The 14,031-nt window shown below is 45.0% G+C and overlaps 1 protein-coding gene across 21 annotated transcripts in view; it reads right to left on the reverse strand.

The window, feature by feature from the left end:
* PPFIBP1 (PPFIA binding protein 1) overlaps positions 1-14,031 on the reverse strand; it is a 198,645-nt gene that overhangs the window by 42,567 nt on the left and 142,047 nt on the right. For 13 of the 21 annotated variants that reach the window (XM_073621708.1, XM_073621713.1, XM_073621706.1 and 10 more), the window contains 4 exons: positions 10,944-11,005; positions 9,656-9,740; positions 7,864-8,015; positions 6,057-6,187 (listed from right to left, as the gene is read on the reverse strand). In XM_073621708.1, coding sequence (XP_073477809.1) covers positions 6,057-6,187; positions 7,864-8,015; positions 9,656-9,740; positions 10,944-11,005 — 430 coding nt within the window. The remainder of the gene's footprint in view (positions 1-6,056; positions 6,188-7,863; positions 8,016-9,655; positions 9,741-10,943; positions 11,006-14,031) is intronic. The other 8 variants (XM_073621707.1, XM_073621720.1, XM_073621719.1 and 5 more) reach the window with 3 other exon arrangements.

Here is a 14,031-nt window from a genome sequence, read left to right on the forward strand (position 1 = left end):
ATTATCAGTACATCCTTGCAATATACACCCCTTCCCCAATGTGTAGCCAGGCAGTGGACACGACTATCTCCTACTACAGCTTCCAGTGTCACTGGACAAAAAGTCAGCTTGATAATACTCTTTCATTGGGCAGTGAGCAACCAGGTGACATAGGAGCTGCTCTATCCTGAAAAGTGAGACTCAGTTTTCTGAGCCTGCAATCCAACCATGTAACATTTACAGGGAAACTGCGGTCTGGGTGACAATACTTGTGCTTTACCCTCAGATCTCTAAAGTGTATAAGAAAATTACTGGGTCCCTTTAAACATCATCATAGCCAAGTATGCCATTAAAAGAGTGAGATTTTCAAGTGTTCGCAGCATTGCCGTTTGGAGAATAGAAGCTTTGTAGGTCACAGGGTCTGACTGTCAGTCAAGCCTGGTCAACCTGTGACCCCCAGTTTGAGGATCGACAAATAAAGGCACTTTGTTTTAAAAGTGGAGGCGTTTCCTGAGTTGATGTGGCAGATGGGTGCAGTCAGGCAAATAAAGGGCATTAAAATTGCAGAAACAACATGCCAGTCCACTGCAGGAAGGATATGCCTAGATATTGTTTTTTAAAAAAAAAAGTATCAATGAAATTAATGCTGCACAGGGAAGATATATCCATAATATGAACAGAAATGCAAACCAATGCATTGAAATTAGACATTTTTCAATACAGCAATGCTAATGACTTTTTAATAGATATTCTGGTGCTTTTGCCTATTTCTAATATATATAATTTCACATGGGGGGGGATAAATAATCCTATAAAATCTGCTTAAGCCTACATTCACACTACCACGATGCGATGTACTGCGAATTTGATCCCTTTTTTTGTCCTGTGTGAGGTGCGAATTTACCGCAATTTTACCACGAATTTCAGGAGGCAGGCAGTGAACAATTTGCAGAGATGTGAATTGTGTGCTGCGAGTTTACTGCAAGTTCAATTGAAGCCTATTAAGATAAAATTTGCATTGCACCCGCAGTCAACATGCACAGGACCCTTTTTTTTTTTCTCGCACCAAATTCGCGAAAACGCATAGGGGTGAACCAAAGCCATGGAATACTATGCTTTTTACATGACCTACGAATCTGTGTTCCTAAACGCATCAAGCCAGCTGTAAATTTGCATTAGTTTGAACCCAGGCTAAAGCCTCGTACACGTGGTACGATTGTTGGCCAACAGATCGTCTGATTTTTGTCAAAAGGGTGTGTGCCTGGATCTTGTCTTGCATACTAACGATACACAATTGTCGGCCAACAAACGCGAACGTAGTGAGGTACTACGAGGAATTGCAGCTCTTGTGCACCACCCTTTGGGCCCCTTCTGCTAATTTTGTGTTTGGTGAGCATTGATTCCGAGCATGCGCGTTTGTACTTTCGACTTTTGTGTGACGGTTTTGTGTACTGACCATATGAAAATCAGACAACAGACCGTCGTCCGACGAAAATTTACTAGCCTGCCATCCAACATTTGTTGGACGACAACAATTGTCAAAAGGAGCGTACTAACGGTCAGATTTTAAGACAGTCTGTCAACAATCTCCTGCCAACAAATCGTACTGTGTGTACGAGGCTTAAAGCGGGGGTCCACCTATCTATCGTTTTTTTTTTTTTTTTAATTCATTCACAAACTTTTCTTCTCAGCATTACATACTCACATATTGTGTGTAATATGTCCGCCTGTGTCAGATTTCGTTGGAAAGAATAACTTATATTATTCACTGCAGGCGGTTTCCATCTTCATTGTGGGCATTTGAAGCCCACAACCATTTATTTCCTGGATGTGGTGAATGCTGTGCTCCCAGCATTCACCGCTCGTTCCCGCACATGCTCAGTGGCATCCTGGGAAGCCTGAGACTAGCTCCCAGGAGTCTGGGAGAGGCTAGAAACACGCCTACTACCATGGGAGGAGAACCAGGAAGTGCAAAGAAGAATAGAAAAATAAAAGGTAATTACGGCGATTTAAATTTTTTTAAACGGCATGTCAGCATCTAGGCAAGGAAGAGAATACATACAGATATTGTTTTTTGGGTGGAACCCCGCTTTAAGACTGAGCTAAATGTATAAAAACCCTTTTGTCTGTACATTTTAGTAAAGATCCCATCAAAAAAACAGTGTACGAAAAAGACAATCCATCACCATTTTCAGTACGAGGGTGATAGAGATTCACGTTTTTTTTTTTTTTATCGCAAATTTACAAAAAAGAACAAAGGAAGGGAGAAGATTGGCTTCTAAACAAACACCAAGCTCTTTGTTCCAGTCTGTATAAGTGACTCTTCGGTCCCTTTCACACCAGCGGTGTCACCTGGCGGCATCCCATCCGCTAAAAACAGAAGGAAGGGGATACGTTCGCTATGACGGTTGGATGGATTCTGGTTGGATGGTTCTGATTGCCCCTTAGAGAACAGCAGGCTGTGTCCGTGCCCGCTCTGCATAGCGGAGTGGATACAGACCTGTCATTAGTCTGCTTAGTGGGGATAAGCAGACAGATCCCCCGCTAAGCAGGAAGATCTGCTTGGATGGATGCCGCCCCGTGTGAAAGGGGGCTTACGCTAGATTCACACTTGTGTGTTCTCATCATAACACGTGTGCATTTTGGAGGATTTCCTCATTCATTTCTAAGGGGCCTCCAACCCATATACAGGTGAATACAAATGCATTGTGGAGTAATGCCTTAGCAAAAATAAATAAGTAAAAAAACAAACACACACCACAGTTAAGGAGGAGTTTTTTTGAAACACAAACTCATTAAAGCCCAGCTTTCAGTTTAAATCAGCTAAATACATTCCAGGTGCAACAAAATAAAAAGGCATGCAAAGTATTATAGCTTGTTCTTCTTTAGAAAGCAGCCACACCGAGTAGAAAAGCACATCACCTGCTAGCAAGCTGCAGAGTGGAATCCTTGCTCTTTGCGTGGAAATCTCTGCCGAGATCCAGCATCCCTTCCCTGTTTAGAGCTATAGGCACTGTATTAGCAAATCTCATGCTCCCTGCTAGAGCACTAAAGCTCTGACTCCTCAGAGGGTGTGTTGGACCTCTATAGAGAGACCACTGCTTTCACACAGGCATCAAGAGTTCTTCCCTGCAGCATGCTGGCAGGGGACTAGCTTGTCTTTTCTCTAAAGCCCCTTTCACACAGGGGTGGTGGGTGCATCGACGGTAAAGCGCAGCTATTTTTAGTGGCGCTTTACCGTCAATTTTGCAACGCTATTCGGCCGCTAGTGGGGGCGCTTTTACCCCCCGCTATAGGCCGAGAAGGGGTTAAAACCACCCGCAAGCAGTGGCGGCCCGTCCATAGGGGGCGCTGCCCCCCCCCCCCTGCTGTGGTCACAAAAAAAATATTTTTTTTAAACTGCCCCTTTAAGAAAAAAAAAATGTCCTTTAACCAAGTGCACTGTGTCCGGGCGCCGGACACAGTGCACTATGGGAAGTGCCACGTCAATGCAATCACGAGATTGCAGATGCGGCGCTTCATTGGCGGGGTTTGAAGATGCTTTGTGGCGCAATCGATCGCGCTGACCAGCATCCGCCCGGCCGGGTGCTTTGTTCTCAGTGTGAGAACAAAGTCACTTCCGGCGGGCTACAAAAAGATGGCCGCCGTGAGGACAAATCCCCGTGTGTTCAGTGGAGAGGGGAGGCCCCTCCCCTCTCCACTGAGCACACGGAGAAAATAAGAAAGGAATAGATGGGCCGCCGCTGCTGACTGGTCTGAACACAAGCAGAGGAGTTGGTCGTGACCGGGACACATTACTGAAGCTGCTAGCAGGTAAGATTAAGCAACTTGTGTTGTGCTCTCAGACCTGCAGCAGCTGCCTGTGTAGTGGATCTGGGGAGGAGGAGAGAGAGTGCAGTGAAGGCTTGAGAGAGAAGCTTTTAGCACATTCCAGAGACAGTACATCTGGATGGGGCTGCTAGTGTGGCAGGTAGGGGGAGGGGCAGCCTGGCACACAGTGGATAATGCTATGTTATGCTAGTTGTTCAGGCTGTCCTCTCCTCTCATCCAGCTGCATTTACACCCAGTCTGAGAGCAGAGACCAGAGCTTCTCCCTGGCAGGGGGAATCTGATCATACTGGATGGCATGGTGACATTGTGCTGAGAGGTCAGGAGATGACAGCAGGAGGGGAAGATGAGCTTCCTTCACTGTACACTGATCTGTGATGGATCAGAACACTGACAGGCAGATCTACCATCTCCTGATCATCCATTCATTCATCCACCCCACCCCACCCATCCCATCCATCTCATCCATCCCATCCATCCACCGCACCCATCCAGCGCATCCATCCCACCAGACAAGCTTCCTTCACTGTACACTGATCTGTGATGGATCAGAACACTGACAACAAGATCTACCATCTCCTGATCATTAAATATCTCCTTCCTCACTGCACCCATCCACCCCATTGATCCATCCATCCCATTTATTCATCCACCCCACCCATCCACCCCATCCATCCATCCCATTTATCCATCCACCCCATCCATCCATCCCATTTATCCATCCACCCCATCCATTCATCCCATCCATCCATCCACTGCATCCACCCCACCGGATCCATCCATCCACCCCACCGGATCCACCCCATTAATCCACCCAATCCATCCAGACAAGCTTCCTTCACTGTACACTGATCTGTGATGGATCAGAACACTGGCAGGCAGATTTACCATCTCCTGATCATTAAATATCTCCTTCCTCACTGCACCCATCCATCCATCCACCCCATCCATCCATCCATCCCATCCATCCACCCACCTATCCATCCCATCCACTCACCCCATGCATCCACTCACCCACCTATCCATCCATCCTCCCACCCACCCACCCCTCCATCCCATCCCATCCATCCATCCATCCATCCACCCACCTATCCATCCACCTATCCCATCCATCCCCCCACCCCATCATCCACCCACCTATCCACCCACTTATCCATCCACCCACCCCTTCATCCCATCCCATCCATCCATCCACCCACCTATCCCATCCATCCCCCCACCCCATCATCCACCCACCTATCCACCCACTTATCCACCCACCCACCTTTTCATCCATCCATCCACCCACCCACCCATCTACCTGTACATCCATCCCTGCACGCCCCTTCCTGCTGGTTGTGTATATCCTGGCTATCCATCCTCTTTCCTATATGAAAGCAGTTTATTTCTCGGTATTGTCCTAAAGCTGACCATACTCTGTCCAATCCCCTTTTTTATCAGACCATACACAATACAGTCTGTGCAATCTCCTATAGATCTGCCATCTACTATGTAGTGCAAGATAGATCTGCCATCTACTATGAAGTGCAAGAGCCCGCGTGGAGGGGGGGGGGGGGGGTGTGCGAGAGAGGGCCAGATCTGTTTTGCGCCCCCCTTAAAATTTTCACCACCAGCTGCCACTGCCCGCAAGCTGCTGCAGCAGCGCTTTGCCGGCGGTACAGCCGCGCTACCCATTGATTTCAATGGGCAGGAGCGGTATACACACTGCTCCTTCACCGCTCCAAAGATGCTGCTAGCAGGAATTTTTTAGCGTTCTGCCAGGGCACTGATCCAGTGTGAAAGCCTTCCATATCCAGTAATGCCTAAAGGGGAATCAACTACACGTTCGTGCTGACTTGGATGGCCTCGACTGTATAGCGGAAGGGGGAGAAATGGTGGCTTTGTCAGTGCCTTTCAAACAGAGCCTGATGATATGGAGGAAACCCGTTGGGTCTATCGGATGGGAATTGCCAAGTACCTGGCTGTGCCCACTACTAAAACAGAACGTGTTTAACTGGATATTGATTTGCCAGGACTTGGACATAATCAGATCCAGAAAAACTACAGCAGAACAGCGAATTAGTCAAATGCAAAAACTTGAACGGATTTTGCTAAAATCAGGCCCTTGGAATACAGGGCTGAGGACTGAACGTTCCAATAGGCTTTAGTGGGCCCATAGGAAATAAATGGGCAAGGGCAACACACATTGAGGTGAATTCCGAATTTTGCTTCATTATTCTTTTTTTATCTAGCAGACATGTCTCATTTACCTTGTGACTGGCGCAGAGGGTTCCTCATTTTTAATTATTTTCGTGGCATCGACTTGTTTCTGAAACGTCGTGGGTGATGTAAACGATGGGATGGAAACTTGCAGGACACTTGTATGTACTTCAACACCAAGCTACAGGAAGGCAGAATATATATTAGAACCCTCACCAAGTTTTTTCTTTTACATTTTAAGACCCCAAAAGCAATGCCCCAGAAAAGCAATGTAAATGACACAGTGCAAACCAGAGCCATCATTTTGCACAATACAATCATGCAGTGTCAACAGCCAGACCAAAAGTCATTATACCCAAAGAGGACTTTGTAGTTTCAGGTGAAAAGGCTGGTCAGAGTCTACCCTTCTTCCCCTGACATAATTCTCAGATACTCCAAGATAAACCAATATCATCGAAATACAAGAGGCGTGTGTATTTTTACTTGAATTCCATTCCATTCCAATGCATTACAGGAAGCTCCCTTCCTGTAATAAAGACCGGTCACTGCTGCTCTCTCTCCTTGTGTAGGATGACTGGTCTTGTTGCCTCCCCCTCCTGTAGTTTTCTACAGGCAGCTTGTAGTGGGTGGGGTCTGCTGGGTCCTTCCCTTAGCTCTGCTCTCTGCGCAGACCATGTACAGCACAGCGATGAGGACATTGCTACTTTTATAAAGTGGTATCTGGTCCATACCTGGAGTTCATCTTTAAATTCGTGTTTTTTTTTTTTTTTTCTTTGTACAGGCCACATATAGGGTCAAAATTCTAACTTTTTAAATTATTTCTATTTTTATGATAAGCATGCTGCAGTGACATGCACCTGTGTTTTGCGAAAGATGCAGGCATGCTGCAATTTATCCAACTCATCTATATAGTGCAAAAGGTACACAGATCAATAGTTTTCCATGTTCCTTGAATTAAGCCTGCGTTTGTTGGGGTGAATGAGCCCTTAGGGGAGTATCTTTTCTCCACAATGCAATAGAAAAAAAAAATTGCAGGATCGGTTAGGAGTGTGGAACTCTAACCGGAACCTGGCCTAGGTTCACACTGACAGCGGGAATGAATTAGTGCGAGTTCAGCTTAACTCGCACAATTTCATTCTTGCAGGTCAGTCCCAACTTCAGGGGTGATTTCAGAGACATCTGTGCGGGTTTCTGCACAGATGTCTATTGAAAAATCGCTCCCCGAAGTCACCAAAAGTAGTACAGAAACAATTTTTGGGAATCGGTGTGGCACTGCAAGTGCGGCATCGCACCGATTCGGACGGTGCCATTCCTGGCAATAGCCTCCGATTTGGCATGCGATTTGACAAGTCGCTGATCGCCGACATTACTAGTATATAAAAAAGAAAAAATGAATTACAGTATATAGCCTATAGTTCGTAGACGCTATAACTTTTGCCCAAACCAATTAATATATGCTTATTGGAATTTTGTTTACCAAAAATATGTAGCAGAATACATATTGGCATAAATTTATGAAAACAGTACATTTTTTTACTTTTTTATTGGATACGTTTTATGGCAGAAAATAAATGTTTTGTTTTTTCAAAATTGTTGGTCTTTTTTCTTTATAGCGCAAAAAATAAAAAAAACGCATTGGTGATCAAATACTACCAAAAGAAAGCTCTATTTGTGGAAAAATATGACAAATTTTATTTGAGTACAGCATTGAATGACCGCGTAATTGTCATTTAAAGTAACGCAGTGACGTATCGCAAAAAATAGCCTGTTTATGAAGAGGGGGGTAAATCTTCCGAAGGTCAAGTGGTTAATAATCCATATTTATTTAACATGTTATAAAAGATAAGAAACTATTACCTTGGGGCTTGCAGGCACTTCTTCTGGGCTCGGAGTGAAAGATAATGGGGGAGGAGATGGAGACTTATCCGTGTCACTGAATACATTGCCATCAAACCCCAAAGAATTAGAGCCAGATATCACCGAATCATCACTTTCCACATCCTTCACTGCTAAAAGTGACAAAGGCCAGGAAAATAAAATAATAAGTTCAGCTTTATGTTCCATTATAAGAAACCAGACAGAACACAGCTAATAGATATGAAGCTACAGGCACCACCAAGGCGGCATTTTTTGAATTCTTGCACAGGTGCCCAGAGTAGAAATGCTGTAAACAATATGCACACAAGCACAGGTTTAATCTATACCAGCAGAGTAAACCAACATTCTATTGTTGGCTTAAACTGATATCAATGTTTTTTTTACACAGGACAACACTATAAGGTGGGTTGCGGCCTACTGTACCAGTGTGCTGAGGCCATTCAAAATGAACGAAAACCCTAGAAGCACCAGTTTACATATCAATGTGTGTTACTCTTTTACCACAACAGTGTAAAGGGGGCCAACAAAATGTATCATGTTTACACAGTTCAATAAGTGAACCCACATCTAAAGTGTAGTTGAACTTTAGTTATTACCCAAACAATATTAATGGAAATTGGGTGTGAAATTTGTTTTTTTTTTGGGGGGGCACAAGGGCATGAGCTTCTGAATCCAAACCTTAAAACCTAACTTCAGGCACAGTTGAAATTCATAGATGGGGTACTTCCTTGACAGGCAAAATAATTCTGTTCACCCAGTGTAGTGATTTAAGCACCTCGGTCAGATGGAATTTCTAGGTTGGTGACCTCACTTTGCTCCACTCTAATTAAAAAAAAAAAAAAAAAAAAAAAAGCTGCTTGACCACTAGCAACCTGCTAACTGGACAACGAAGGAACAGCAGAGCACCAATAAAGTCATCACTCTGCTATCCCCTGCTGTCAGCGTGTTCCTAAGACTGACAGCGCTGTACAATGCAGTAGAGTGTGATTGGCTTTGAGGACTGTACTTCCTGCCCCCAGTCAAATGCCTTCTGTGCAGTGTGACTAACTGCAAGATAATATAAAGTCCGATTTAGGTGGTATGGGTTTTTATATGTAAGAGTACTTGAACGTTTTCCATGCATGGACTGTATTTCATCTGAGCAGATAAACGCACATTATCTGCCAAAAGATGTCTATTTCTGTCCATCCAGTCCTGGGATTTACACAGCTCTGTCATACGACACAGACCTGTCTGGCCGAGCAGGACACCTTATTTTTTCTTTTCTACAAGGCTGGTCAGTACCACTTAGAGGTTTTACCCCCCCCCCCCCCCCCCCAGACAGTGGAACAAGAAGCAGCAAACTGATAAGCTTATTTTTCTACTCCTACTTACTATGCCCTTCGCACTGCAGCATGACTGATTGGCTGCTTCACTCATCCCCTTGCTGAGCTCTGTTGTACAGGCTGCTATCAAGTAAAATTTGTGTGCTTATGCTGCTCGCAATGATCAAATATATATTTCTGCTTTTCTCCCACACTCCAGAGACATGCTGGTAGGTTAATTGGCTCCTATCTAAATTGGCCGTAGTATGTGTATGTATGAATGTGAGTGAGGGACCTTAGATTGTAAGCTCCTTGAGGGCAGGGACTGATGCCGCCTTATAGGCGTACCTGGAGGTAAAAATAAAGCAGGGTTTACAACCGCCTTAATTTATGTCTTCTACCTGCCTGGAGTTTAGCTTTAATTTTGAGGGGATATTCCATGTGGAAAGGGGAAAACAAATGCATACCTTTCTTACCGTGTGCCATGACCACCATATCCTGGACTTTCTTGTACCTGTTCAGAGACTGTCTGAGTTCCTCAATCTTCCTGTCCTGTAAATAAAGAAACTTCAGTTTTCACCTAACCCGTGCCCACTGCCCCCCTCCTCATAATCACATTAGAGTAATATTCTGGCCTTTGGAAAAGAAGCTGCGCTACCGGCTACGCTGCCCCTGACATTAAAGAGAACCAGTCACAACTGCACTGATGCAAGTATCTGAATCTAATGACCATAACACAGCTTTACCTATGAAGGATTTATGGCCTGTTTACATAATGGTGTTGTGGTAACGTACATCCAAATAGCACTCCATCGCACCTTGCCAACAGACGCGTGTTACAGGGCAGCATACCACACATTAGTGTGAGGCACATGGTCTGTTGGGATGCCATTCAGAAAAAACTGCATCACATCAATGAATTTATTGCACGTTGGTAAACCAACGAGCATGCATTATGGTGCAAATAATGTGCACATGTGTGCGTTGTAACAATACTTTGCAGTGTTGACCTTTTTTTTTTTTTTTTAAACTTTATTAAAAGTAACAGGAAAACAGTTCATACAACTATACACAACAGCGCATTATAACACGCCATCGTGTGTTATGTATTGTTGTGTTCTGCATTCTATAAAATGGCAGACGCGCTGCATTTCTATGCAACATACTTGTATGGTGTGAACAAAGCACAAAAAGAACAATATAGTTCTCTCACTGTCCCTACACTGATAAAAGTGCATTAACGCAGCTCAATCCACCTGATATGAACGAACCCAAACGCGTGTTACTGCAACACGACAAGCAGACGTTGGTGTGCATGAGTCCCTAAATCTGCCCCATTATATAACCTGAACTCGAGTATCATGGTGTCCTCAAGTTGAACAGCTACTACCCTGCACACTGGCTGATCTCACATGCTGCTCAGTCTCCATTACCCCACTAGTGTTCAAACAGCAACACTAAACTTTGTACCAAGTCACAAGGTGAGAGGCTGCAGAAGGGGCTAATCTGCATTAGACAATCGCACACGATTGTGCAGGCACCAGAACTTACATGATTGTGTCATCTCTGAGCCACCACCTCAGTGCAGGAGGGAGCTGTGATCTCTCCGAAAGGTAATACATACCTGGAAGCTCTGACACATTTAGCATGTACAACTATATTAATTTTAAACTGATTATTCACATTCTCACACACAGCCAGTTGTCTTGGCTCTCTTTACAGGGATGGGTCACCTAAGCCAAAAAGAGCACCTACCTTCTCTTCATTGGCAGCCATCAGTGACTCCACGGCTTTCTTCATTTTCTGCACTTCCATATCTAAAAGAATGGAAAGCACAACAAGATTATGAAACAAACTTGGCCCAAGAGGCAGCGATCAAACCTGTGCTGGAACACAGCGTCTGGATGGTGAAAGCATGTGGCTCTTACAAATACTATAGTAACGGAGGTCCCCTGTGCACAAGTCACAGAGCGGTGTGACCAATTTCACAAAACACGTGAAAGACTAGTAAAAACCAGTGCAAAATCTTTATACACAAGCAGGATGAACACAAGGCAATGGCGGAGCTGGAAGTGGGGGAGGAACTCTAAGTGTCAGTACAGCACAGGGGTCCGAAAACAGAGGCAACATGGACATCCCCTTTAAGTTAAAGGAGAACTCAATGGACAAGAATGACTGCGGTTTCAGAACTGCTTAGCACTCTAAATATACCCTTTTAACAAGTAGATCTCTTATTTGGAACTGACAGTAAGTAAACAAGCTGATCTTCTGCACAAAATGAGAATTATTCAGAAGTCAACTGAAGGTGATATGCGTCTGTCCCCGACCCCACCTCAGCATCATCACACAGCAAGGCTGATCAAGGCTTGCTCATGACATGGGGAGCAGGAGCGGCCACACGCAGGTCCTAATGTTCTTAAAATTCTTAAACAAGTGACAGAGTGCTAGAACAATGCAGGCCTTGTATAGAGAATGCAATGAAAGATGATGCACATTCACAGGTGTGTTCCTCATGATGCAGCTGTGCATCAGTCGAGTACAAGAAATCCCCCCCCTTTTACATTGGGCCGATTTGACATGGGATTTGACATGTCAAATTGCATGCCAAATCGGAGCCTATTGCCGGCGCCGCACAGGTTCCCAAAAGTAGTTCCTGCACTACTTTTGGCGACTTCAGGGGCGATTTCAATAGACATCTGTGCATGAAACCGCATGCATTGAGTTCAGCTGAACGCGCACGATTTCAAACTTGCCCTCAGTGTGAACGAGAGCTAAAGAAAACTTGTCAGAGAACCAAGTAGGCTGTGTTTGCTACCTTCTTCTGAACACACTAGTTGCCAGGCTGTCTAACATGCTTGCAGACAGGGAAAAACAAGGGATCAGAATGCACAGCTTTGTCCAGATTAAACCTGAGGTTTATATTTAGTCTTCCCTGGTTCTTGACTTTTTAAAAAAAAATCCTTTCCATTTTCATTGAATGCCCTGTTTTACACCCAGTGATGTCATCAGTGGGTCTCTGTGCTTCTCAATGCAGTGCAGGCAAACTAAGTGGAGGGAGGGGCCAACAGGGTGCTGTGCATAGCAGGGAAAACATCACAGCACCCTGCCTCTGTACTCCTCTCAAGAGCACTTGGTCCCGACGAAAGCAGTGGGCTGGCTCTTGGGAGGAGTTATGCAAATGTCAAAATGCCTTGATGGGTGGATGTCAGTTTGGAGGAGTGGGTGTTCCTAGGTATGTGAATGCCTGTGCATGGGCCATGTTTGCCTGTATGGGGTGCCCATGTGTTCCAAGCAACCTTGAGCAGAATGTCCCATTCATGTCAATTGGGATGCAGCTTCTGCATGGACACAGCTGCCACTCATAATTCTACAGCCATGCGGGTGCACAGCCTGATCTTTTATTCAGGGCCACGTACCTGCACAGCTACACAGGGATGCATGGAACACCTACGTGGGCAAACATGGCCCTTGCACAGGCGTATGCTTAGGTACTCCTGTGTGTACGAGGTCTTATTTGCATGCAGACTACCAAAAAACAAAACAAAGATGGCACACCAGCCTAGCGCATTACCATTAACCAATTTTAAATAATGTACTAACAAACACATGACACAAATGACCATGTGCCTCCAGGTCCACAGCACTCAGCTGTTCACATGGGAAGCCCATACAGTGTCCATTGAGGAGATCAGTGTGCTGTTGCTTCTCCTCCCCCTCGCTCTTATGCAGCTAAGAACATACATTATGTGATCACTTATAAACGGTGGGGGGGGGTGGTTGTTCCTCGAAATGCGTAGGCCCCCCATGGGCGCTGAATGGCCTTTCCATGTCATCAGTTGTGTGCTGGTGAACCTGGAAGCGATCTCATCTGCATTTTATGACATGCTCATCCGTTTCATGCTTTTGTGAGTACCAGCATAGCCCACTTTTAAGTGCACAATGGGACCAGAGCATGTATGTAAAACGAAAATGTACTTAAAGTGAAGCAATACCTTTTTTCACTTCTCAATGCGTGTACTGCATTGCAATAGTCATTTACAGGCATAACCGATTGCCCAGGCAAGCTGGCCAACCCCAAAATCGGATAAACCGGGAGCAGTGCCATGTCAAGCTGACCAAGGTTTTCCATAGATGCCAATGTGTCCGTACAGCGGGGTATGCCTGCATGATACAAATTATCCCGAAAAAAATTCTGTAATGGTAATGCGCTATGTTGGTTCAACCTCTCTCTGTTGTTGTTTTGTAGGGCACATGAAAGGATACCCATAGTCCTGAGGTGGCACAGCAAGACACATTGGCGCTATACCTATAAGCCCGGCAAGATAAGAGGACAGTCCAATAAGCCTTAAAGCACACTACGCAGGAGAGCACTTTTTTTTTTTTTTATTGCTTGCAGACAACCCTAGGCATATGTGTGAGGCTACATCTCATTGACTGGAAGAACTGAACCCCATTACATGAAAGGCATGGACCAGGGGCAGTCAGGCTGGAGAAGGAAGGGCTAGATGGTGGACGTCCCTCACCTAGGAAATGAGGCGGCTCTATCTGATTTGTGTGCAGTGAAATCAGAGTAAGTCATTTCAGTACAGGAGACGAAACCTGCACATATGTACAAGACTGAACGGAAGGCTGGAGTTCAGAGTTAATTCATAAAATTACTGACACTAGAGGGTTATTAGGATTGCCTGCAACTCGGCATTATAAGATATGGATATGAAGTGGTACCCACATTACCCTCGACATAGGTCTCCTGTGAGAGATGTACTGAAAACCATTTATGGCTCCTCCCCCAAGGTTCTTCAATTTAAATAATAAATAAATAAAAACACAACAACCAAGCAAC

This window comes from Aquarana catesbeiana, linkage group LG03 (assembly GCF_042186555.1).
Source record: "Aquarana catesbeiana isolate 2022-GZ linkage group LG03, ASM4218655v1, whole genome shotgun sequence".
Lineage (NCBI taxonomy): Eukaryota > Metazoa > Chordata > Amphibia > Anura > Ranidae > Aquarana > Aquarana catesbeiana.